The sequence below is a fragment of the Physcomitrium patens genome, chromosome 15, assembly GCF_059467195.1.
Source record: "Physcomitrium patens ecotype Gransden chromosome 15, ASM5946719v1, whole genome shotgun sequence".
In the NCBI taxonomy this organism is placed as follows: Eukaryota; Viridiplantae; Streptophyta; class Bryopsida; order Funariales; family Funariaceae; genus Physcomitrium; species Physcomitrium patens.
Window position 1 is genome coordinate 5,948,102 of NC_143424.1, and position 27,382 is coordinate 5,975,483.

General features: G+C 29.8%; 2 protein-coding genes across 14 annotated transcripts; one reads left to right on the plus strand and one right to left on the minus strand.

Annotated features, from left to right (window-relative positions):
• Positions 1 to 2,699: 2,699 nt before the first annotated feature.
• On the minus strand, positions 2,700 to 8,433 carry LOC112292878 (scarecrow-like protein 32). 8 transcript variants are annotated; one of them, XM_090256307.1, is made up of 7 exons: positions 8,296 to 8,433; positions 7,118 to 7,482; positions 6,643 to 6,906; positions 6,071 to 6,294; positions 5,085 to 5,343; positions 3,420 to 4,511; positions 2,700 to 3,205 (listed from the first exon to the last, which is right to left on the minus strand). In XM_090256307.1, exons 4-6 carry the CDS (start codon positions 6,242 to 6,244, stop codon positions 3,529 to 3,531), a joined length of 1,416 nt encoding a protein of 471 aa, XP_090112433.1. In that variant the 5' UTR covers positions 6,245 to 6,294; positions 6,643 to 6,906; positions 7,118 to 7,482; positions 8,296 to 8,433; the 3' UTR covers positions 2,700 to 3,205; positions 3,420 to 3,528. The 8 variants fall into 8 exon arrangements, with proteins under 8 accessions (XP_090112433.1, XP_024397579.1, XP_090112432.1 ...); XM_024541811.3 differs by having other exon boundaries at positions 6,071 to 6,444; XM_090256306.1 differs by lacking the exon at positions 8,296 to 8,433 and adding an exon at positions 8,037 to 8,171 and having other exon boundaries at positions 6,071 to 6,444; positions 6,643 to 6,896.
• Positions 8,434 to 8,925: 492 nt separating this feature from the next.
• On the plus strand, positions 8,926 to 13,648 carry LOC112292880 (uncharacterized). 6 transcript variants are annotated; one of them, XM_090256309.1, is made up of 5 exons: positions 8,926 to 9,180; positions 9,298 to 9,510; positions 9,889 to 10,099; positions 10,632 to 11,990; positions 12,788 to 13,648. In XM_090256309.1, the coding sequence occupies exons 1-3, from the start codon at positions 8,926 to 8,928 to the stop codon at positions 9,937 to 9,939; spliced, it is 519 nt and encodes a 172-aa protein (XP_090112435.1). In that variant the 3' UTR covers positions 9,940 to 10,099; positions 10,632 to 11,990; positions 12,788 to 13,648. The 6 variants fall into 6 exon arrangements, 3 of the variants coding, with proteins under 3 accessions (XP_090112435.1, XP_073395069.1, XP_073395070.1); XM_073538968.1 differs by having other exon boundaries at positions 10,632 to 13,648; XM_073538969.1 differs by having other exon boundaries at positions 9,298 to 9,495; positions 10,632 to 13,648.
• Positions 13,649 to 27,382: the final 13,734 nt, after the last annotated feature.

The window sequence follows — 27,382 nt, forward strand, 5'->3', positions numbered from 1 at the left end:
AATAAATTATTGCTATCGACTATATTCAAAGAGATTTTAAATAGAAAAAAATTATTATAAATATAAAAAATCCAAAATTTCTAAATAATTTTTAATTTTTATTAAATTTAAAAAATATAATAAAATATGCATCAAAAATTTAGATTGGATCATTTTTTTTCTTTACAAAAATAATTTGCAAAGACAAATTGAAGTGGAGAAAAGATGAAAAATTAGGATTTTAAAGTTTAAAAATGGCTTTTACTTCAATTACTTTTATATATATATATATATTTAAAATCATTTTTATAAAAAAAAATATAGGAACCTTGTATTAGGCGTATTTTTATTACAAATAGATGCAAATGATATTTTTCATCCATTTAATTTCTAAGAAAAAAATTTCAATAGTTAAGATTTGTTATTAGATTTTAAAAAAAATAAAAAATAAAAAATAAAATTATGGTTATAAAATTATTTAAAGAATGAAAATAACACCTAAAAGACACTTCTTATTTAATCAAAACCTATATAAGTTAAAAAAAATCTCAAGTATTTCATGTTAGCATGAGATAATTTTTTTTTTTTAATTTAATAAAATGCATCTTTGTTTAAATATTTTTTTAGTATTATATATCATTTTGGAAAAAAAGAAGGCTTTTTGAGATATCTTGCTTGAACATTCCTAGCTTGAACCAAGAGAGAACAACAGTGCATATATTTGACAATAATACATTTTTATAAATATAAAGCAATCGAATATTTGTGCCATTGAGTCAATAAGTCCAATTGATATTAAGTTTTTTTTAATAAAGTATGTTCAAGTGCATTAAGACACTTTCTTATTTTAGATGTTAGGACCAACTTTTATAACCAACTTTTATAATAAACTGGATAGATTTTATTTCACAAACAACCATCTCTTTTAATTATTATTTTTTAAATATTCAAGAAGGTTAAGCATGATTATATATACATCAAATAAAATATGACTTCACAATAATACAATGATTTAGATATATTAAAACAACCTTAGTATTTAATAAAATTCAATAAACTTTTTATTTAGATATATCAAAACAACCATAGTATTTTCTTTAATAATTTTTTTTATAATTCTTCAAAATATATATATATATATATATATATATATATATTTAATGGTATATTTCTAAAATAAAATAGAATATTTTTTATTTAATAATAAAATAATAATATATATGTTATAATATTTATAAATAATTTAGACTTCTAACTAATATTATATTGGATGGAAAATTCTAATTTTTAGTAAGATTTTAAAGACGTTTTTGTAAAAAATATCAAAGATTGATATTAAATTGTTTTAAATTTTTATTCTAAAATTAATAAAAGAAATATATAAATGAAGTATTAGAAAAATATATATTTTGTACCACCAAATTATTATCAAGTAATTAGACAATTTCATTACCATCAAGAATTTTTTTACATAATAGTGTAATATTTTATTTATTTATTAAAAATTATTTTTTAAATATATTTATTTTACTTTATTAGAGAATTTTGTTTCTAAAATTAGAAAATAAAAAATAAAGTATTTAGTAAATAAAACTTTATACAACAGTGGAGATACAAGTAATTGAGGCTCAAAGAAAAAACAATTTTTTCAATTGATTTTAGGAAAGAACAACTTCTATTTAATGTTTATTAAAATGTATGATTATTATATTTGTATAGTAATAATACTAATTGGTCTTAAAGTGGGTTATATTCTAAAATTATATGAATTTAATTTAGTATTGATTGTAATTATGAAAAATAATAAAGATTTGTCCCATATTTAATATATCATTTATTGTACTTTCTACCATATTAAATTTTTCATTAATTAAAAATAAATAAATAACTTTAAAAAAAGATAAGTATTTTTTAAAATAAATGGTGAGATACAATATGTATAATATAATTATCTTCAAATGAAATTACCATGTTTACTCATAATATTGGAAGTAGATACTATACTTGATGGTATGTAATATATACTGTCTAGAGATAATTATGAAGAGTTTTACAATTATTAATAAACTGGGTACTCTTCTTGCTCTTGTGTGAGACATTATTAATGTATTATTTGAAATTAATTATGAAAGCCTGAACAAAAATAAAAATAAAATATGTATGCTCTTCTTGCTCATGTATCAATCATTATTAACTGCATTAGTGAAAAATATAAATTAGAGTTTGTTGTTAATATTATCCAATAGAATTTATTTACTTATAAAGCAGCTTGCTTAACCACTGTAGAATTCATCCTTATAAAATTGGATTCAAGATAGATTTAATTAGGTTAAAATACAATGCTCTATTTAACATCTTTTTAATACATTTTAGATTGAAGACTTTTACAGATGTATTTTATTGTGGCTGTTAGCTGTATGTAGTTGGTTAAGAAATTTTAGTACAAAGAAATATGAAACTAGTTATTTATGGTTCAATTTTTAAATCATTAGTAATCTCTACACATTTTTCAGGGTGTAGTATTTTTCTTTACAAAGAAGATTAGCATACTTGCAAGAAATCTCGAACTTGACATAAATTTTTGCCATAACTTAGAAAGTTGGTTCAAGGACCTCCATTAACTCGCTAGAAAGCACGATTATATTACCGAATAATAAGCGTCATTTTTCATGTACAAAACAAGATTATAAATATTACCTTGGTTGAGCAGCTACAAAATCTTGATTCTGCTTTGCTTATCTTTGTTACTTTGTCAAAAAGAAAATGTTGAGCAAATAGTTTACAACATACGTCTATTCATATGCTTGGTTTTGGATTAGGAATGAATCTGCATCAATATCCGTGTTCTAATTCTAGAGCAACACGCTTTACAAGGCGTTACAGTCTTCACAAAATATCCTAAATCAAGGCAGAAAATCTGCAGAAACAAGGGCACCGACCTAAACAAAACCAGGAGATGATCGCTTATGATATAGTTTTTGCTAACTGACCTAGTTTAACAATTTTGATAACCAAAGTATAATGCAGTATTATTCCAATGGGTGGAAACCAAGAAGGTGAAAGTAACTCCAAATGTTTGTACCCACACACCTTGGCCGAGAATGAAAAAAGATCAAGAGGTTTCCATCCTGCGCTGGCTTCACTTCTGTAGGCTCTTTGAATCCAAATTCCGGCAATCGATATGCCCGCACAATTCTCCAGACCACTTGTTGCTGCATCACCCAAACTAATCGCAGGATATCCATTTAATTCTAGAAACTTCTTACCTATAGCTTTCTGGAGCAATGATCACTCTACAAAAGATATAACAAGAAAAAGTCGAACCAAATTTGAAGTGAAACGATTAAGGTGGGGGAAAACTAGTTTCCCACTTTGGAAGACATACATCATTTTGCTATCAGAGGGTTAGAGAGCTGCAAACAACGGAACTAGAGCCTTACATGTGTTCTTTTAGATCAGTTGAAATCAGCTTCAGGCTCCTGCACCTGGAGCTCGTTCGTTTCTGCGCTAGAGGTGGAAGGGTGCGGTCCGTTCAATTTAAATATTTGTTCAGGGAGCCGGAACCCATGATGATGAGAACGTTAGAGGATTGCCCTTCCACAACAAAGACTGGGTGTTGGTTTCTTCATCGTTCTTCATTCCCCATCCTGTGTTGTGATGATCCACAACATCTTGCAATTGCGATTTCACATCTTCTCTGACCGGCTGAATCCTAAAGCGAAGTTTGTTCATTCGTCGAAGCCACTGTTTCTTGGACTCCAAACGGTTTAAGCGATTCAAACCTTCACAAGCAACAATGTTTTCAATTTTTTTGCCCACGTTCTTCTCATGTTCTTGACGTTCAGAATTTTCTGAAGGCCATATAGTGGCTAAGAAGTCGAAAGGCATCCACTCGTAAGCGTAGGACTGCTCTACGCGTTTGACGAAGCAGGACGAAGATGTGTCACAGTCTTCTTCATATAATGTGACAACAGTGGGATTGAGACAGCGGATCAAATACAGGAACTTGTCGCCAGGACAAAGAGATTGAGGAGCTCCATATTGCTGAGACTCTCTGGGGCTTGATTCATCTGTTGACTCTTCTGATAGGTGATGGATTCTGAGAGAAAGGTTCACTCCCAGAACTTCTTCTTCCCGTAGTCTTAAGTCGGAGGAAGAGAGATTTGCTAGGGGCTGTGATAGGACATCAAAATCGAAGGGTATATTCCTCAACCTGGCGTATTTTGAGAGACGTTGGCCGACTTCTTCGTAGGTGGTCTGCAACCTTGGGGGAAAGGGTACAGATGAACTCAAAAGAGTGAGTCGAAAACTGCTTGGTGGGCCGTGCTCGCGATCAGATAGTGCTTCGATAAAAGTGGGCCATTGCATCCCGTGCGTGGTGCTGAAATCGAGGATGTGAATCTGTTCCACGCCTTCGAAGGCTTCCAACAATGCTCCATTTGAAGCTGTGTAACCGAAGCGAAAGTATGGAGTCAAATCAACTAGCCGCGTGAGCTCAGTGAGACTATACCTCCGCTCTGTCCACTGTACTTCTGTGAATGCGAAAAATCCTCCCATAAGTACCTCGCAATCAGTGTAACAAATGTGCAACGCAGAATGCTGTTAATACTCATTCATTTGTTACAATCCAAATTGACCCTTGGCTACGTCAGCTTGTTCACACCACATCCAGAGCATCCTATCATTCACCACCTATACATGTGTGAGGTTATTGTTATAACATTTATGACCTTGTACATATTTTCCTATCACCGACATCTTCAGAATACCAGCTGATCATCATTAGACACACATCTTCCAACTACGTAGTCCAAGTCACGTTCAGTACACTATTATGGTTAATTTATTCTGAAAAACGCAAGTCAAGTGCTAGCAGGAACAATGTCTTTTCTAACTGGTAAGTTCAGCCGATGGAAAGGACCAAGTTTCTACTAGTACACGCAGCTCGACGGTGTCTGCATGCATGCATGAAGTAACATTCAGATAAAAATTGTCTCTGTGGCAGCTAATTTGAGCATCGTTAGTACTAGTATGAAATACGGTGACTAAGGATAAGTGATTCTACTTTACTATGGATGAGACTGAAAGAGTTGACATGAACTTACCATCAGAATTAGTGGTTTCAGATGAAGAGGTAAAATTTGAAACGTCTGGCATGGAGCTACGTCTGAGTAGAAGAGCTTTCAGAAAGTATGCAGTTGCTCGCTCGCTGGGTTCCCCCTGAATCGATGATACTTTCTTCAGAGCAGAGACGGCTTTTTCGACAACGCTGGAATCGTTTTGCTTAATCGCTGTAGCGCAGATGACCAAGAGTTGCTCTGGGGTCATGCCCTCCACAACAAAATTACTCATCTCAGATGATTCCTGCGGACAGAACTATTAATTTTAACATGGCCAAGTGTGTGAAAGGTCATCGTGCGTTTATATCTGTTACATTCAGATGGAATTCGTGTGCTAATACCGACTGGTGAATGCAAAAAAAAGAGGGAGAATTATTAGGTGACAATCTTGGTTAATATGGACAAGGAGATATGTCATCTGTTTACTTTTCAACATTTGCCCGGAGAACGTGCGTGGACTTTCTATGGTCAATAGCGGCCTTCAGCGTGCAGCCGTGTTATACAAGCGTGCCCGGTTTGATACCAGCAACTATTAGTTCAAAAGTATGTTTAGACGACGTAAACTAGTACCCATTACCAGCTACAGGGGTTGGACTAATCTACAAATGTAGTCATGTCACCCCTACATCTGAATAAGACAAAATGATTTGTGTAAAAATAGATTAAAATGTATGAGTTAGCAGTTCACTGGGTGAATCATGGGAACTCCAGAGATCTGACCTTCAGCATAAGTTGCAGACGAGAACGTAAATCATATCACTACATCGGACTAGTTTTTACAAAAGATGCAGAAGACACTTTCGTCCGATGATAAATTTTTGTATGAAGGAACCTCATGTAAGTATTGTTTTTAAGTTCGATGCTAATATGTTAGAGAAATGTTGTTGAAATTTAATAACCTCTTGGATTACTTGGAGGGACTTCTTGCATGAACAAAATCATATGAGTAATTGAACCCGGCTAGGTCTCACCGTTGTTACCGAACCAATGCTAAGTTGTCGTTGCTGTGAGAAGTTGTTCATAGATGACGAAGTACCACCTGAATGAGTGAGGCCTTCGGAGTTGCTGCTACTCACATGTTGTAAACGGTTGCTACAAGTTCCCGTTGAACTTAAATATGTTTCCCCCTGCATTGCATACCTCATGTCGAAGCTCAACACATCTATGATGATTATTTCAGTGGTTGCTGTCGGCTCTACTGTTCATCATGACACTATTTTACTGTTAAGGAGTCAGGATCGGTCATTTAAAAAACAAGAAGTGCCTCCACAGTGGGACTTTCATGCGATTCGACAGTTAGCATAAATTCCTTGAGGTTATCTTCAATGATACAGTTGCGTAGATCCTGAATGAGAAAGCAATGGTAAAATGTGAACTGACTACTGCTGAAAGCATGACATCAGACTTGTAATGTCAATTGAAACTTGTAGCACATCTGTCAGTTTGACACTCAACTGATTACAAATTTGTGTTGTATTGACCATCAAGATGACTTTCAAGTGCCAATTTGAAATTCACAAATCGTACATGACATGAACTGTACCTTATAAGTGAGGGATGGAGAGCGCTCTGATGGTTACTGGCATCGATGTCCCAAGCAGTTGCGCCTGTGCAATGATATGATTTAGCCTAAATTTTATTCCGACAAGGTGGAGTATGTGGCAAGAAAGTCTGGTTATATATCTGAGGATCCGCAAACTCCGTTCACAATCTGCCTTATGTGTGTCAGTGCCAAACTGGAGTTTGATTACAGTTATCCTTCTGCCAGTTATTTCACGCTTAATCCACCACTGCCGCCTGCAACAGACTGGGAGGAGACTTGATTCAATCTACTAGACATCACTTCAGTGAGCATTTTTCTGATCAGTAGAAAATGAGACAAAAAGAAATTGAAATTAACCGTAATAATAATGGACTGATTCCTTGATAAGTTATCTCCACTTAAATATAATTTTGATCATCAGAGGGGTAGGAATTATGGAGAGATGAATATAAAAGGAAACGGAATGTGAACAAACCCAGGCTGCTCGTTAACCTTGTCTTCGTGTCCTATCATCCTTCTTCATTTTGCTGTTGAATCTTCACCTTATCACACTGAGCAGAGTGCTACACAGAATAGATTTTTCTATCTTCACGTTGAGTTGTATTCTTTGATGCCGAAAGTAAGATACCATCTCTGATAGGAGAAATTTTCCGTCTTTCTTCATACAAAACTTTAATACTGAGACTATGATCAGCCTGCTTGCATCATAATTGCACTCCTCGGTTGTGGCCGACAGCAATGAACAGTGCCGGTGACATAGATCAAAAAACCTTGGATATGCAAAGCTGAGTGTTCAGAAAGCAAGCTTGCGATCAGTTGCCACGTAACCGCCGAAGAATGCTGAAACGTTGACATTGTATAGTGTTAGATGCTTCCAATAAAAAAGACATTACTTTAAAAACTGTGAGAAACGTGTCGAAGATGACCCTTGTTGCAGGTAGAACATGTGCGGAACCCTTTGCTAGAGGTTGATGGCCATAGTGCGTAATTCTATAGCTTTGCGTAGTTGTTTGGTTTTGGTAAAATCCTTCGATTCGGTTCTAGTTCATTTGATGAATTCTAAACGTTCCATACGTAACACCCAGTATGTTCTTTGCACTGAAAGGAAGCCCTAAGGTTTTGGTTAGAAAACTAAAAATGGCTTAGGACAGCCTCTGATTTCAGTCTTCGTATGGGAGCACATCTTACCGTATCACGGATCTTCTTCGTCCCTCGGGTGGGATCAGTGCCTCTCAGTTTTAATAAAGATCGACGATCATCTGTTACGCACGGTGTATATCTGAAGGGACCTAGTGTAAGTATGCATGAAGGATTACGGTGTAAGTGAGTTGTACAGGTAGTTGTCATTGGTTCAAAAGGATGATCACGATGAAGGTATGAGATGCAGATCTTACATGCTGGAGACCTCTCTGAATGCGAGCTACATCCTTTATAAACAAGATCCTCACATAAGGTTCGCAGAATACTGTTGCAGAAGAGCAGCAGCAGATTTCTTCAGCTCAGTGACCATAGAATTGACAGTCATGATCAGAAGCGGGTAGTGCTCAGAGGCAGTCAGGAATAAGCAACGGCTCTACTTGGAATGCAACAACCCCCGGAGCGAATGAAGCATTTGAGCCTTGAGAGAGACCCTGCAAAAATGTTGGAACTGACCGATTCATGGGATTGCGGAAGACCTTTGGAGCCAAGCATGAGAAGATGCAAAACTTCTTGTTCACCACTGAAAAGACGGTCCACCTCTGCCCAATCTTAGTGTCGACTTCAGCCTATTTCTGATAACGCTCCACAACCCAAACCACCCTAACACAGGACAAGAATCGCGATTCGGGACCCATGTAAGCACCACTTCCTCACTCATTACAGCAGATCTCACACTGGCTGATTTGATATTAAACATCGGTGATTGATTGAATGAACAGGCTAACCCAAACCCAACGACGATATACCTTCAGAAGTCACTAGTGCAATGATTCCTGCCAAATCTTGATTCATATTCATCGAGGCCGCAGCTCTGACTGCATTGAAAAGAAGAAAAAAAATAACGGTGGGAGAATTACAGCATGAGACACAGCCTAAGAATCATATGAAAAGTACCGTCACTCAATAAGGGTCAAGCCATGCACAGTGGCACTTTCCATGGAGCAAAAGGTGGTCGGCGCTAGCTTGGTTAGGTCGTGGTGGAGATGCAGGAAGGATGAGCCTCGGGGTCCGGAGCGGCACCCACCTGCGTCATGTCCGGATTCACGACCGAATGCAAGCACGCTGGTCCAGGGAAAGGTCTAAATGCACCTACATGCTTGTATTGTTCCAGCATTCATACACACAGCCATTGGAACGCTGATTCTTGGCTGGCACTACCAGGAATGGGAGAATGAACGTGTCAACTCCAGGTTTGGTGGTTGTGCGTTCATGATGCTCGACCTTGCTATACTGCTGCTGCTCTCATTGCACAAAAAGTCCTCAGCCATGCTGATCGTATTGGTCGCTGCTACTTCTCTGGAGTCAAGAAGTTTCGGAAGTGATGATGACGCGGATGAGGTATTTGGTGTGCACCCCGACGTTGATTTGATGCACACAACTCTTGCAGGTGTAACCCGAATACCATGATCAGTGCGTTGTAAATTCTTTATGTGCTTTTTTTCTTTTTCGTTACAGGAAATTGCTGGAGCTAGTGTGGAGCTGGCATTTAAGGTTCCAAGCATCCAGCTTGAGGGCCACAGTTTGAGCTCAAATCGGTTCAGTGCATCGTACGAAAGGACTGCAATTGTATTTATCGCCCATAAAACAGGACTTGTTGGCACGGATGATGGCTGCCATTCTGTGGATGCTGGACTCAAGACACAACTGAAGCAGGTTATCAACGTCCAGGTTTACCCAACCGCTTTGTTTCTTTTGGGGGTGGGATGGCGTTCTACTGCACATCATTAGTAGTCTAATTAAGGCTTCGGGATAAAAATGATGCGTGAGAGTGGGAAAAACAAAACCCTTTCAGACTACATCCGAGCCTGGACGGCTGCCTTTTGCCTGTCTCGTGGCAGACGCTTTCACATAATGAAACTCTAGTCCACAGAGACCACTGCCATTGTGATAGGGAGAGGCGTCCGACGTACCGCAGATTTAGTGGTGGAGAGCGAATCTGCACATTCACCATAGTCGAAGTTTACAGCTGGTCATGACGTATTCTCGGAGATCGTGCCATGCTTATTTCTGGCCGCTAACAACAGTTGCTGCTCCTTCTTTGGTCAGGCACGAGGTCAGGGACGAGGTCAGGGACCGAGTCGCAGTGTGTGGAAGTAGCAGTAGCAGGTTATAAGAGCATCTCCACCCGTGTCCCACTAATTGGGCGCGCCATTGGGCTTGCGATGGTAGGGTCTGCACGGTACGGAACCTGGAGACATGGGTTGTACCATGATGCGGATTCAGTCCCCAGAGTCCACCTCTACAGCGATTATTAACGGTGAGACAGGAATGCTGATTGGAGGATCTTGTGTGGCTCAGCTTGCCCCAACACCATGCAGTTTCCATCTGGCGAGCCCTATACCTATTTTGCACTGTGTGAGCTTTACGTGGGGGGTGGTTGGTCCCGCCAATATAGTTTGGCCGTTTTTGTTTCGGCCATGCCATAATCTCGGTTCGGCTCTTAAAGTGATCCCCTGGAGTTCTTTGTGCAGATGTAGGCCCATTTGATTCTAGTTGGGTTGTGGAGAGAGGTTGTGTGCATAGTGTGTTGCCTTAGTTGACAGGTCGTTGTCTTAGGTTGTCGTAGACAGGAAGATCTTGTGTCCTGATGGGTCATGATTTCTTGATGCTATTGTAATATTCTAGACTCGCGATGGAATCAGGTTCTACTCAAACTTGAGTTGTAGATAGAATCTGTTTTATTTTTATTGGTTGTAATGAATTGCAAGTCATTGATTAAGATTGAATTTGTTATGATTCATGTTAGTACTATTATTAACTTGTGTGTTTTGATTTGTGTTTTGGTATAGGTATAAGCTGTGGAAAATAAACTAATCTACTTGTGGAAGACAAAGTGATTTGCCTACAGTTGTGTGAGCAACTTTGATAGTTTTCATAAAAAATTGATGAAGAAAGAATGATTGTTAAAGATTTTTTGATGTTTTTTTATTTTATCAATTGTTTATTTATTTTATATTTAACATTTTGAAATTTAACAGATATAGAGTTTTAATTTGATAGAAAAAAATTCATCATTTTTTTTGTATGATAATTTTACTTTTAATGTTAATTGAAGTTTGGATTCATGAATTTATAATAATTTTTTTTGATGTTTTTGTTAGTATTTTTTGGTTGTGTAGTTGTAATTACAAATAATATGTGATGATATTAAAAAAATATTTTCATGTAGAAGAATAGATCTCTGTTGAAGTTATTGTATAAATTGCTTGAAAGATAGTACACCTCAATTTACAAAAGAATCATCATAATTATTGAAACTAAAATACATATAGATAAGAACAAAGGTATGTATTCTTGTATATGGACCTTCATTCTTTTGAATCAAAATTATGTAATTTTATATAAGATTCATAATTCATGATGTTTATGATGTGTTCAATTTTTCAGTTACAATATTGTGAGTAGTCATTCTTCTACCTCTCTACACTTTTTTGAGCTCAATCAGCTAATTGCATTCTTATCATTCTTATCAGTTAGATTCAACACTGATTCTAATCTATCTATTCCTGATCTGTAATGATTAATGCTTTGTAATGTCTAATGTCTAACGCTTTGTTCCTGATTGATTTGCTTTTGAATTTATTCAAATCGAAAGTATCTGCTGGTTTTCAGAACTTTCAAGTCTTGTATCCCTACATGTATTGGACATCTACCTTTGTAGGCGTCCAAATAGATTTCAGTCACTCAAGTCTAGTGTGCAGGCTTGTGGAGGGCTATGACGCTGTTCGGCCTGTTTTCAGATTACTCTATTCTTGCTTAGAGGCTGGTGAAGGAGTCCAGTTGGTTTCCAGGTTATTTCAAAGGAGTTCAGTTGGTTTTCAGGTTAATACGAAGGTGTTCAGTTGATTTTCAGAGTAATATGAGGGTCTTCAGTTGGTTTAGAGAAAGCTCAAGTCTTGCACACTGAATTCTATGAAGGTGTTCAGTTTCTTTCCAAGATAATGTGAGGTTCCGAAACTAGTGGCATTCTGAAAGCGGTTCACGTTTCACGGGAATCTTTTCTGTAAGCTTGACATCATCGGTCAAAAGATCTATCCATTGTTGTCCAGCCGACCCATGAGCGAGGCTGCAGAATGAGTGAAGCAGGTGAAGGATTGCAGAAACAAATCTCATCGAGCAAGGAGATACTCATGAAGGCTTCAAAATAGGTGTGTCCGTACTGGCCCTCCATTATTGACTAGATTGATTGACTGATGGAGGCATTCACCGTAATTAGTGATGTTCACGGCGGCAGAATCCTTGCATTGTTTTGCAGTCTAATTTGAATTTTCATTTGCTTCATTAATATAATTGTGTGGACACAATGAACGTGGCCTTAGCTGTCTGCATTTGATACCCTCTGCGAGGTTTCCTGCTGGACTCCGGGGTTTGCACACCATTATGCGGTCGCCTTTGACGTTGTGAATGTTTAGATAATAGCACGGCTTGACAATAATATGTGGGGGTTTCTGGGTGATACTTGATTCCCAACAGACAATGTAATGAAATGAGCGAGACAGAACGTGCCGTGCCATCAGTTGATTGTTTTACTAACATCTTGTGGGATCTGTAAATATACTAATCGTCTCTAGAATGCAAATTTTCAAGCTCGTGAACCTTGATATTTTCTGGGACGATAGTATTGTAGCACGTGTGACGTCGACGGCAATGTGATGGCCTGGGCCCTGCAGCAAATTCAAAGCATGAAGGAATGTGCCTGGAAGCATGGGGATCTTGTGAGGGGGATTTATAAGGACCTCAGCTCGTTTCTTTGAATATGCTGAGTGTGTTGCCTGTGATTCGTTGCTGCGAGGTGATCAGTTTTGACTGAATGGGGGGACTTCTCCACAATGCACGACTAAGTCATTAATGTGATTTTTTGTATATTATTGAAGTATTTACAAGTGTAAATTTCTTTTAACAGTTTTCTGATTACTGAACAGTGCGTTTCCTGGCTTGTCTTAAGTGGATATGCGAAATTGTGACGGCATACTCAACGAATCAATCTGAAACAGTAATTGAACAGGCGGAGATTTGTTAACCTTCGAAGAGCTCTGAATTATCAGTTGATATTGCGAAGTTTCCAAGTATTCTCCTGATGGACGAGATGATGAGGATACGGCATACAATCGTAAGGGATTACTATTTTTATGGACTTGCAAGTAAGTTTCTCCAATCAAAATGCCTCCTAAAATAATTCATTTAGTCAATTCTTTCTGAATATGTCATTTAATTTTGGAACTCCAAAATTGAGATCCCCGTCGAGACCATTTTGTCGAGTGTCTTAGTTATAGTCTAGAGGGTATCTCAAACCATTGTCCAATCGACCATAGGTTGGCGACAATGCAGTGCCCTTCAGAGCCTACTTTTAAATGAGGTACAGGAGCAGCACCTAATACTGACCAAATCCCACGAAAATCTGTGTTATCAACATCCATATAGGCCCTGGCCTATTGGACAATGGCTGCTGAAACATGTAAATCCATTGTGAATATTGGAATTGCTGCAGTGTTCCTTGTTTCAGAGATCTCTGAAACAATGGTCCAGATTTAGACCAAGAAATTAATCAGGATATGATATAGATCAACAGTTGGAAAGATAAGCTCTCAGCTAATTTTCTGTCGTGATTCTATTCATTTGATTTGTTTCATATGTGGTTCATTGATTTTCCTGTAGGAGATGCACTTTTACAGAAACAACACTATCTACAGTAGATGTCACAAGTTTGGCTGCATTAGACACTCTGGTTTGTATCAAACAATATGTTCAGTTTGAATGTAAGTACTGCATGAGCATTATCAATAATATAGAATTCTGTCTCTAACTACATGTTTGAGTTGCATAGCCAGCTACATGACCAAAAACCCAGTTACCCATGTTTTGTGTCAATCTATGTGGGACATTATGTTCATTTGTGTTTACAGTGTGTAGGTCAATGTTAACTATCCACTGATTGCATGGAGTTAGAGATGATGAGTACTTGTGTTTACTTTATTACTCAACAATTCTGGATTGTGTTATATGTCATGTGTTCACACATGGATACTATTAAATCATATTTTAAAAAATATATATTGTTCTATAATATGCATCAATAGAATTTTTTATTCAATCTTAATACCAAGATATTTCATCTTGTTAGAATGTATTTTTTTTAAAAGTGATCAAAATAACCATGTGGTTTATTTACTTTATTTATTTATTTATTTTTATAATTCATGTCTATAACAGTTGAACAGGAATACTAACTTTTTATACTTGTTTTGTTTAACAAGACTATTAACTTTTTATAGCTATTTTTGTTTAAGAAGTGAGTGGGTTAATCTACTTTTTTTAGATATTTTGTAATTTAAAGGTAATAAATTATTAATCTTTTAAAATTTAAATTAAACTAATTATTATTATTGTTGAACATTGATTTGACTTTTATTTGTTAAAATGTTCTTTTCATGTTAGAGATTGTGAATTGCTCTCTTTTTAATTCAACTTATGAATTTTTTTTAGAAAATTAACTAATTCATAAATGGAAAAGAAATTGATTAATAGATTTGGTAATTTTGTTTATTTTTTGCCACATTTCTATCAAGCAATTGAAAAAAAGAAATAATAAAAAAACTCTACTGTTTGCAATAAGAGGTAAGTATATTTATTATTTATGTTATCAAATTCTAATAACTTGTTTACAATCTGTATTAGAATAACAAGGCTTTTATCAATCAATTTCAATATAATTTTAAAAAAAAATACCAAAGATCTATTATGAACAAGACAAAAAAAATATTTATTGAAATAATATATCATTTAAGGGATTATATGTAATATTTAATTCTTTGAAGGACTTTAAGATAAAAATAAGAAATAATAAATTAAGTAACAAGTCTACATCTTTATAAAATATTATAACTTAATTCAAGTTGTTAACATTAGACAAAAAAAAACAAAAAAAAATTTGAGAATTTATATTTATAATGTAAATAAGCTACTCATAAGATACAAGAATGTTACATCAAACCAATGGGATTAAAATTGAGGATCATTTAAATAAAAAAAATTAAAAAAAGAACATATATCAAATTGTAATAAAAACTTTACATATACATAACATTAGACTACAACCATTAAATATAAGTCTCATACTACTATCAAATCTTATATCTTATTATAAACTTCATATATTTGTCATGACTTTATATTATAAAATTTCAATTCAGGTATTTTTAGATATATAAATCTCTCTATATATATTTTATAGATATTTTCTTTTTTCTTTTCTTTGCAACAAAAATTCATACTTTCTCACAAGAAGATTTGACCATTTCAAATAAAAGTTATTCACAAATAATCATTTGTATTAAAAAAATATTACTAAAAAAAACCAAACCTTTAAAAGTAGTACTAAGAGATTAAATATCTAATGTTATTTTCAAAATTATTCAATGTCATTTAGATCTAATTTATTTGAACTTCTTTAATTTTAATTATATAATTTTAATATTAATTAGAAATTATAAAATTTTATTTCAAGATTTAGTTTAAATATTGAGAAACCATAATAGACATCATAAGATAAAAGATAAAAGATAGTTTTTACAAAAAATTACTTTAAAGAATTTAGATTGATATTTGAAGAAGTTCTTTTGTAAATTAGGGTTGGATTCAAACTCCAAGGTACAAAAACGAGCAACTACAATAGATGCATATTCTTTGTATTAATTGAAAATTTAAAATAAAAAATAAATAAAATAATTTTTTTATGTATATTAGTTATAACAAAAGTTGAATTTATATACACTTTTTGAGAATTTTATAATATAAGAATTTGATTTTGATGACTTTGTTTTTAAAGAACAAAGTAGGATTTATATTTTTAGTATTTTTTATTATTTTTTAATAAATCTATTAATAAATTTTTTTAGGTTGTATAATTTATTATATTGAGTTTATAAAGTTAATTTGAGCTTTATTCGTTGGCTAAATTTAAAATTACAAAAATTCAAGTGGATTAAGGTATCAAGAGTTAGTAATATGATGGTAAATAAAGATTTCAAAAATTTGCAGTAAATTTTTAGTTAGATTGAAGTAAAGTTTTGTAGACTATTGGTTGACATAAATATTTTAAAAAAAGAGAGAAATTTAAAAATAAAAAATGAGATATTTATGTGAAGAAATTAATATTAAATTTAAAAAGGAGGTTGCCTAATATCCAAGTAATTTTTTTGTCTTTTTTCTCAACTTGCAAGTATAATTCTTCATAAGTTTTTAAAGTTTATTTTTTATAAGAAGCTTAAAAGGTGTAAAAATTCAAAATAAAATAAAAAAAATTAAGAGAAAAAATTATATGATTTGTAACATATTATTAAATCTTCTTAGGATTGGTTAATATTTGGCAAGAATTTGATTTATATTTGGTTAGAATGTTTTATAATTAATTAAAATTTAAATAAGATTTGGTGAAAATTTCTTTAAAATTTGATTTGAATTTTATAGAATTTTTTAAGAATTTTTTTAGGATTCAATTAGGATTTTTTTAAAAATATAATTACTTAAAAATATATTTTAAAATTTTCGAATTTAAAAAATTATAAAAAAAATATAAAAAGTCATTTAAAATTTTTAAGTTGTTGATATCAAATTAAGACTATTTTATCTTACTTTGGAGATTTTTTGTAGTAAAAAAAATAAATTTAAATTAAATAACATCTTAATTTTTATATAAATAATTAAAAAATCATAAATTTTCTTTCTCATACTTCTTCTACTTAATTTATATTATTTATAAATTATTAATAAATAACACAAATAATTAAAAAAACAATTCAAAATATTGATCTTAAAAATAAAATATTAATTATGAAAATTTGAAGAAAATACTAAATTAGTAAGGATAATTTTTTTTACGACTTATCAAGATTCTATTTTTAAGATTTGATTAATCTAAAAGTACTCTTATGACTTATAATACCTTCAAAATTCTAATTAATACATGGATAATTAAATAAATCTTTATATTTAATAATTATATATTTAAAAAATATTAAAATATTATTTTTAATACTTCTACTAATTAAAGTGCATGAATAAAATTCACAAGTAGATATTATATTTATCAAAATATAAAATATATTGTTTGAAGATAATTATATAAGTTTCAATAATAATCAGATGGTTAGGTAATCTTCTTGTCTTCACATAATATATTTTGATGATTGAAATGAATTATCAACTTCTATTGTAGAAAAAAAAATTGTAATTTATTGTTAGTACTATTTGGTGGATTTTAGATTTTATTAACTTATAAAATATCTAAATTATTATTTATAGAACTTATCTCTAAAAAAAACTATTGCAACAGACATATGTATTACCTAAACAAATAAAAGTAAAATAATTAGAAACAAATAAGACTATATAGACACATGTTGGTCACTTATTTTGGCAAGTTGGTCATATGTTGAATTGGCAAATTAACCACATAGTGGCTTAACAAGTTGACCATACATTGGCTACTTGTTTTAGTAGCCACATGGCTTTTATAATAGCTAATTTATATGGAGATAAGGATGAGACCATTCTTGCTCTTGTCAACTTTTTCTTTTTGTATATTCTAGTCTTGATTCAAGACTCCATAGTCTCTTACATTTGGCAATAGATATTTTAGCTCATTTTTATCTAATATTTATCTTTTATTATTACTATGATGATCATTTAATTCAATGAGAAATGATTATATTATCTTTTGGATTTTTCCATGATTCATGCTTTTAATATAAAACACAAATAGAATTACACATAGCAATTTAGTTGTACATACACCAAATAAATATAATTTATTTATTATTGTATAAAGAGCACCTTCTTCATGTCAAATAATAAACAAGTAATATATTATAAGACATAAAATATTATAAGAATAAAGAGATTTTTGAAAGTCATTCTATTCACAAGATTCAATATAAATTATAAAATTAAAAATATTATTATAAATACCAAATCTAAACTATGTAAAAATATAAAGATATGAACTTGCATACTCAATAAAAGTTACAATAAAAGTTATCCATCTAATTTGTTTCAATTCAAGGCTAATACTAAAAGCTACCTTCACACACACACACACATATATATATATATATATATATATATATGTATATACATTTAATTTTTTTCCTCAACGAGAAAGAAATATGTTTAAAATATTTTTAAAGATACTGAATTTTTGAACCAATTCTATGTTGGCTTCAATAATGACTATAAGCTGTTGGCTTTAATAAGAACTACATCAAATATTGTTTAATTTGAGAAAAAAATTGAATTTAAAGATAAGAGAAGTAAATAACACCTTTTTGTGGATGAGTTAAATCTTACAAAGTTGTTCATTAGTCCTTGTATAATAAAAGACCTAAAATGAATCCAAGTGCTTGTATCAATTAGAAAAAAGAATTACTTTTTGAAACAGGATCATAAGCTTGTGAGCAAATAAAAAGAATAGAGAATTAACTAAAGAGAACAAATAATGGGAACAAGCCACTTCAAACGTGAAGAAATCATCTCCTTGAAATGTAGTCTAACAAGATTAGCAAGAACACAAAATTACATGAACAGATGCATTGTGGCGCTAAAAGATTCTCTCAGCTTCGTTAAGTTTTTAAACTGGTAATGAAAATATAGAAAAGTAGGTTATGCTTTACTCGTTCGCACATGTTACATCGAAACTTTGTGCAGTTGCAGACAACGCCTTATGACAGTCAAATACAGCATGCCAGAGCATCATCCAGCTGGTGTGGACAGATAAAGACATTCGGGTCCCGACATCTCACTTGTCTTCATTATGAACTGTAGAGTGCAGACTACAACTTGAGGCTTCATGAGATGCTGGCACTGTGTTGGCACTACCTTCTTGAGTCTACGAGATAAAATGAAATTCAACAAAATAAAAGATGAAAGATGTTTTAATATATCACCATCAAAATACGGTACCCTTTCTCTAACAAACTCATGAACATCCTCCGAAAGGTACACTTTTCTTTGTCTTGATTGCAGCAACAAAAGTCCAGTAAGAAACAAATGAAACATAGCTCACAGCTACTCAGACATCTGTACATTCGGCACTTCAGCACTACGCTTGCTGATAGTCGGATAGGTGATTGCGCCATCTCAAATCCAAGTTCAAAATCGATGCTAGGGTTTAAACAGAAATTCACAAGCAGATTTCTAATAGAGTCTTTTCCCAGGAATCTTCTACTGGCTAGAATTAGAATTGCAATGGCACAAACCAAGAGCTGGTCAGAAACTTAGACGGATCGACTCTGATGTTTTGCTATTGCACTAAGAAAAGAATCCCGCAACCTATATAGACTGAAAATATCATTCAAGCAGCAAAGAAAACTAAGAGTTGCGTCGTAGTCCTGCTTTACGCTTGTCAGTTTGTGGCGATGATACATAAGCAGGAAAGTTTAAGCTGAGCGTTTTGAATTCTTGCTCGACATCTTAGCACTTGGATTAGTCTAACACAACCGGAAGAAATTCGCTGTCGAACGTTCTTGCAGTGCCGGTGATTAAAAAATCAATCCACATTTTAGTTGAAATTAATAACCGTGGCTGCTTCCTTTCGCACACTCTTAAGCAATCACTTCTTGCTACAATTACTGACTAAGAAACCACTGGATTTCTTCCCGACAGAAAGTGCCATTGAGCAGATTTTGTTACTCATTTATGTTAGTTGATGAACCAATCTTCTACAATGAATGTGCACATGATAGAACCATATTAGACTCTTACTAATAAAAACCCTAATTTGTCCAATCTGAAGGTCTTTGGTTGCATCTTCTTCGGTCACATTTTTAATAAAAAGATGGAGAAGTTAGATTTTAAAACCAATATGTGTTTTTTTTCAAATTTTCAAATTATAAAGAATATAGATGTTATAATTGTAAAATTTTCAAAAAATTTGATCAATATAAGTGTTTTTTTTAAAGGATTGAAATCTTTATAACTAGTTTCTATTGCATGTTGTACATGTATCTCTTACTTCTTTTGCTCTTTTTATAAGTACTCTTATTCTACTTTGAGTACCATTGGTATTTCTATCAAGAGCAATTCCTCCATGCATTGACTTTGAAGTCTCGTTGGTCAAAACAAGTTGCTATACAAACTTTGATTTAAGTCTTTTGACCTAGAGAGGTTTGCTACTTACACCTTCTAATAGTAATTTACATTGTATTTTTATAGAAAATAAACTGTCAATATTATAATTTGGATGTTATATATCTTGTTCACAAGATTAATATTAATTCATTTAATTTAATCTTAATGAGTAATAATTAATTAATATTAATATTAAACATCTTAATAAATGATTTCAAAATATAGCCTTTTTAGTTCAATATATATATATATATATATATATATATATATATATATATATATGATAAAACTATATATATACATATATATATGATAAAACTATATATATACATATATATATGATAAAACTATATATATACATATATATATGATAAAACTATATATATACATATATATATATGATAAAACTATATATATACATATATATATGATAAAACTATATATATATATATATATACATATATATATGATAAAACTATATATATATATATATATATACATATATATATGATAAAACTATATATATATATATATATATATATATATTAATAAAATAAGATTTAATGTAAATTAGATGTAGTCACTTAAATATAAGTAGAATTTGATATCTTTCTTGTATAAGCTATAAATTGGTGATAACTTTGTTGATCATTTGTATAAATAAATTTGATTAATTCTAGCATATGTCAAAATTTTAAATAATAAGTCATGTCATAATTAAAATAAATTTTTAAGATAAAAAATTGAAGCAATCACAATTACTCTTTGGATATTAAATCTATTTATAATAATATTAATTTTTGGCTAATATAATATAATAAAATTTTTAATATATTATATATTTTTAAAAATAATCTTATAAATGTAAAATTTATTTTTCATCCCTAAATACAAGATGGATGTATTTAAGAATTATTTATAATTAGTGATGTGTAGTAAAAGAAGAAATAAACAAAAACAAAAAAAAGAACAAAAAAGAACAAGTAATAGAAGTATAATCAAGTAATTGTACACTATAAAACTAGTCAAAGTTTGTTTGCAAAACTTTCATTCAATAAAAAGTAAAAAATAAAAATAAAAATATTTTTAGATTGATTATTTTTATCCTTTCAATGATGTAAAAAATATTTAAATTCAAGTTACTATGAATATATAGTGATAATTTAGAGATAGAATAGGAATAATAAAAAAATTAAATGAATAAATTTTATCTTAATAATAATTTGCTTAAGAGATTAAGAGTTCAAGCTTTACCAAGGCTAATAAGTATTACATATAGAGGTCCTAAAGAAGCCAAGAGGCCTTAGTATTATCCACTAACTACATTCAAGTTGCTACAATCTATATGAAACTTGTGCACTTTCCTTCATGTAAGGACTAAACTAGCTATTTGTCTTCATATTTTTTATTTATAAATATATATATATATATATATATATATATATATATATATATATATATATATATATATATTTGACTTTACCATAGTATTTAAAATCATCCAATTAGCCTAAAAATCTTGTATGGCCTTCAAATCTTCTTCAATTTCATAATGGCTCCTAAGGTGGTAAAACTCTTTTTTACCAAAGTCTTAAAAATTTCTATAAAAATTCCTAAAAAAATAAAAATAAATTCTAATTAATTTTTTTAAAAAATTATAATATTTCATTTGAGATTCTTATAATTTATAAATACATTTGAGTTTTAATAATTATATAAATAATATAAAATATTTAATCCTAATAATTTTTTATTTAAATAACTTAAATAATTCTATCAATTTTAATTTATTGGTAGAATTTATAAATGATAATTATTTAGAATTATTTAAAAAATAGAAAAAAAATTATTCTTATCTATGACATAATTTATAAAGAAGGTAATAGATGAAGTTTAAAAAGTTGATACTACAATCAATTAGAAGAAATAGAATATAAAAAAAAAAATCACTCAAATTTCGATCTTATATATATATATATATATGTATATATTGATATTCAATTTAATATACCTTTATATAATAACTTCTTACTTATTCATTAGTTAAATATTAGATAGCACCTATATTTCTATTGAGATTTGAATTAGACACTCTATGATTATAAATTCTTAATAGTTTTATTCAATTCTATTAATATTACAAAAATATAAAATTATCTAAACAAGAAAATTAGGTAGTAGATAAATAGAGATACATTTGATAATATCTTATAGAAGAACTTTGTAGAAGCTTCATAGACATAAATTTAATTTTATATGTATTTGCAGTTGATTGATAGGTTGAAAACTTAATTAATAAGGTGGCCATATGTTGCATATGTTGGTGATTTGTAATATAAGTTGGCTATGTGGCATACATGTGAAAAATTTATGCTACGTAGCTCCTGGTTAGATAGTATATATAGAAGCAAGAATGAAGCCTTCTTCATTCATGTCAATACCTTTCTTACCTTCATTTTTTCCCCAATAATCTTTAATTTAGTTTTTTTTTTTTTTTTTTTTTTTTTTTTTTTTTTTTTTATTCTTTAGTAATAGCCATTTTAGCTTAGTATCATACCATTTTTGAGTGATTATCTATTCTTTTTTAGTGACATAAGTGTATATTGACCTTTTGATTTGTCATGATTCACATCTTTAATAGTTTGATAAGAATGTTTATTCATTATTCTTATTTTTGTTCTAAAAGTGATTGAATTATTCTACTTCTTTTCTTGTGCTTTAAAGTTTACAAAATATCCATTTTTAAGCTAATATTATTTATTTTTTAACATTGATTCTTTCTTTGAAATGAGTTGAGTATCTTTTTTTATAATTTTTTTTATTTTATATCAGAACGTATGGATTATCTTTTAATTTGACTTGAAGATTTTTTAAAATCATCTATTATAGATATAAAAGAAAAAAATTATAGATGCTATATCCAAAAAAAAGTGAAAATAGATTTGTAACTATTGCATATCTTTATAAGCTTGTTAATACTTAGAAGATAGAAATTTCATGTATTATCAATGTCAATTATGAAGATATTATTTCTATACATATAAAAGAAGTTAATAATGAAATTTAAAGTCTATATTAAGAAGTTGTACAATTAAGAGAATCAAATAGATCAAATTTATAATTAAAAAGTCTTATTATTTAAAGAATGAAAGATGTAAAGATCAATATGTCAATTTTTATTGATGGAAAAAGATGAAAATTTTGAAAATTCTTACAAAAAACTAAGTTCTACCTTAGGTTGCATCCTTCTTAATATCTTGATGGATATACTCAAGTTGGATTCATAGTTGCACTTTTATTTAAAAGTACTATTTTTTAAGTTTTATTATTGATAAAAAAGAATTTATAACTCTTTTATGATTCAAATTTATTTTTGGAAGTATTTATGACTACATATAAATAAAATAATTAAAATAATATAGCAAAGATTAAATTTTTATTTTTACAATAAGGATTACATTTAGCGACCATACTTGCTATTCAATCCTAAAACCTCCCTCGTAATGTGGATTAAAATGATAATTCTTTTATTAATCAACTCTAATACAGATTAAAATATAGATTAAAGATAACATTAAATATTTATTATTAATAATTTATTTACTCTTGATATTATTAATAATTTTTTGAAATTATTAAGAATATTGAGAAATAAATTATTTTAATGAATCTTTAATATTATATTTTAATCTATTTATTCTTGATATTGAATATCATATAAAAAATATTGAAGTTTCAAGATTATAATATTCAATATTATAATATTTAAGATCATATAATATTCAAGATTCAAGAATAAAATATTGAAGATCATATAAAAAAATAATAAAATCACAAAATAATGAGTATGGTTGCCAAAGAAGACAATGTATTAGAAAACAAGTTTTTCTAGCTACAACATTGATCATGTAGTTGGAAACTATACAACATCTAGTAAAGGTTGTATTCTTTCCTTAAATCCCTCATTTTTTTTTTACAATAGATATTATTTTAGGACTAAAAAATTGCAAAGTTTTTACCTTGATAGATTCAAGAATCTTAGCTTGTATTTCAAATAACGACTTTGTTAAAAAACATGAAATATTTTTACTTAAAAAAATTAAGTTCATACATGTAGAAGTTATATATGGTTATTTGTTGTCTTTAAGAGATATTATTTATAAAACTATTCTTTTATATGTAGCAATTAATAGACATAAAAATTTAGTAATATTTAATTTGATTTAATCTTCTTCTAACTTAATTATTTTAAGATTATTGTGGCTAAAAAAATATAATAATTGAATATATTAGACTTTTTGTAACATTGATTTTTATCTATAGTTTAATCTAGAACTTTGTTATTCAAATGGAAAGTTGTAAATCCAATACAACCAAACTCTTATTGGTTGATGTAAGAACTTTCATTTATATTACAAAAGAAAGAATATTTTTTGTTATTTATGCCACATCCATTTTTGATAGTAGGACTTTAATCTGATAGTAGTCTTTTTACTATCCATTTCTCATAATAAGACTAGAAAGTATTATGAGACTTAAAAGAATTATTATTGATATCATAAATATGAAGATCAAAAGACATATTTGATTGAATTTGCTTTACAAAGGTTGAATCAATAGTCAATATTGATTTTATTGCTCAAATAGTACTTGAGCTCCTTCTTGTAGATCAATTGAACAATCATAAGGTTAATGCTTTGGAAGAATATTTGTATTTTTCTTTTCAAAATTTTCCTAAAAATCTTAATATTAGCTAGGAATATCACTTGACGTCTTTTTAATATCAGAAATAAGTGTGGCATATATAACAAAAGATGATTTTTTTTTTTTTTTTTTTTTTTTTTTTGCATATGTGAAAGCTCTTGTACCTATTAATAAGAGTTTGGATTTATTAGGCTTATCCATTTCTATTTAACTATCAAAATTTGGAATTAAATTATAAAAAAATTTAAAATTATAATAAATCTAATCTATCTTAAGATTATATTTTTTTAACTACAATAATCCTAAAAAATTTGGATTAGAGGCAAATCTTATCATATTAAATATTACTATTTTATTATAATCTTTAATTTCTATATTTAAAAAAATAGTCTAATGAATAATATCTCTAGAAGACAACAAATGACTATCTATGACTTTTACATGTACGGATTTAGTTTTCTTGATTAAAGGTATTTCTTATTTCTTGACAAAGTCTTTGCCCATAAATAAGCTAAGGCTCTTAAATCTAATAATGTAAAGATTTTGTGATTTTTAGGTCCTAAACATATATCTATTATAAAACAAGATGAGGGATCTAAAAAGAGAATAAGACCTTTAATAGGTATTATATATGATTTCAACCACAAAATTTTTATTGTAGTTGGAGAATTTTATTTTTTAATATATTATCTTCTTTGACAATTGTGCTCTTCATTTTGTAATTACATTGATTTTTTAGTCAATATTGAGCAATGTACTTAGCTTCTCTACAATATAAGCATAAACTCTTTTGATGACATTAAGTCTTTTTTTATTCAATGACAGATTTAAAATGTACAATATCAAATTACATTAGTTTCAACCTTAATAGATAAATTTTTGAAAACTTGAGAGTTGCCATTATTACTTGTCTTATTCCTCTCTCATTAAGTCTTTGTTCTTAACGCCTTTTAAATAATCGATTGTCACATGTAATGGCTTGAGTAGTAAATTATTCTAAAGATTTTGCTTTTGGCATTGTCAATAATAAATCTTTTATATTATTCTTCAATCCATATTAAATTTATTTATAAGGGCTTTGTCATTCCAATCCACGTCGCAAGTAAGGTTTTGGAATTTAGTAGCATATATGATAGTTGATTGTAATCTTTGTTGTAAAGATAAGAACTTGGTCTTTGTTACTTTATTTTAATAACTATCTTTGAATGTAACCATAGATACTTCTAGGAATGAATTCAAATCATAAAAGAATCTTAAATATTTTTCTATTAATAATATAAATAAAAAAAGTACTTCTAGATAGAAGTGCTCTTGTGAATCTAACTTGAGTAAAATATGTATTGAAAGAGATGAAATCTTAAATAAAGCTTGATTTATTACAAAAATCTTTGAAATTTATATCTTGTTCTATAAAACTTATCAAGCATATTAATCCATATCTCTATTCTACTTATAAAAGCAAAACTCTTTAGATTTGGTTGTGAGGTCAATCTACTTGCTTCCTTCAATTATACAATTTCTTGCTATAGATTTTGAACTTCTCTATAGGCATAAGATTAGTATTTCTGTGGTTGGTATTGTTGATACATGAAATTTCTATTCTAAGAGTATTGACAAATTTGTGAAGATTTGTAATACTTGCAAATCTATTCTTATTTCTATCAAATATATCATCCATGATTTTTTTTTTTATTTAAAATAACTTAACAAATTCATAAGTCAAATTAGAGGAGGATAATCTGTAACTTCTAATATTGAATAAAAATTTCTACAAAGAAGGATAATTTGCTCTCTTTAAGGAAAAAAATTGGTATTAAAAAATTAAAAGAGTTTATTTAAAGATAGATAATCTAAAACTTTCAAAATACAATAATAGATGTGGGATAATCCACTCACTTCTAATACAATACAATAATAATAAGTTGGCTTTCTTATCAAACCATCAAAGATATGAATTTAAAAAAAAAAAACTTCAATATTCTCTTATGTTATTCAAAAAGACTAAGAAATTACTCAAATATGGTAATATATTGAACTAGAATGGCTATTGTCAAAGATAAGAAAATTAGAAAGTCTTTAAATAATACTAAGGACTAAAAAATTATTGACAAGAGTGAAGAAGGTTTCATTCTTGCATCCATATATACTCTTCATTAGGAGCTATGTGGCAATATCCTATAAGACCTCCAAAACATATTGACTTTGCAAAACACATATCTTAACTTGTAAGACAAGTTTTTATATGTGCGCCATATAGTTAACTTGTTTTGTAAGCTACTAATGTATGGTTAACTTGTTGATCAAGTTTTTAACCTACCAATCAACTACAAATACATATAAAGTCAAAATAACATCTATGAAGCTTCTAAAAAGCTTCTGTAGAAAATATTATGAAATAAATCTTCTTTTACTTATTTCTACTTAATCATATAGATAAATATTGAAATAAGTATGTATGTTTGTAGTAATAAGAGCTTCTATTTTATTTATAAAGAAAAAAGATAAATCTTTGCAAATATGTATAGACTATCAACAACTCAAGAAGGTCAATATTAAGAATAATTATCCATTATTTTGATTTTAGGGCATTTTAATTAATTCAATCAAGTAAAGATCTATTGCAAGATAAATATGCAAGTAGCATACAACTTAATACATATAAAAAAAGAAGATAAATAGAAGAATTTCTTTTGCTAAAGAACAAAAATAAATT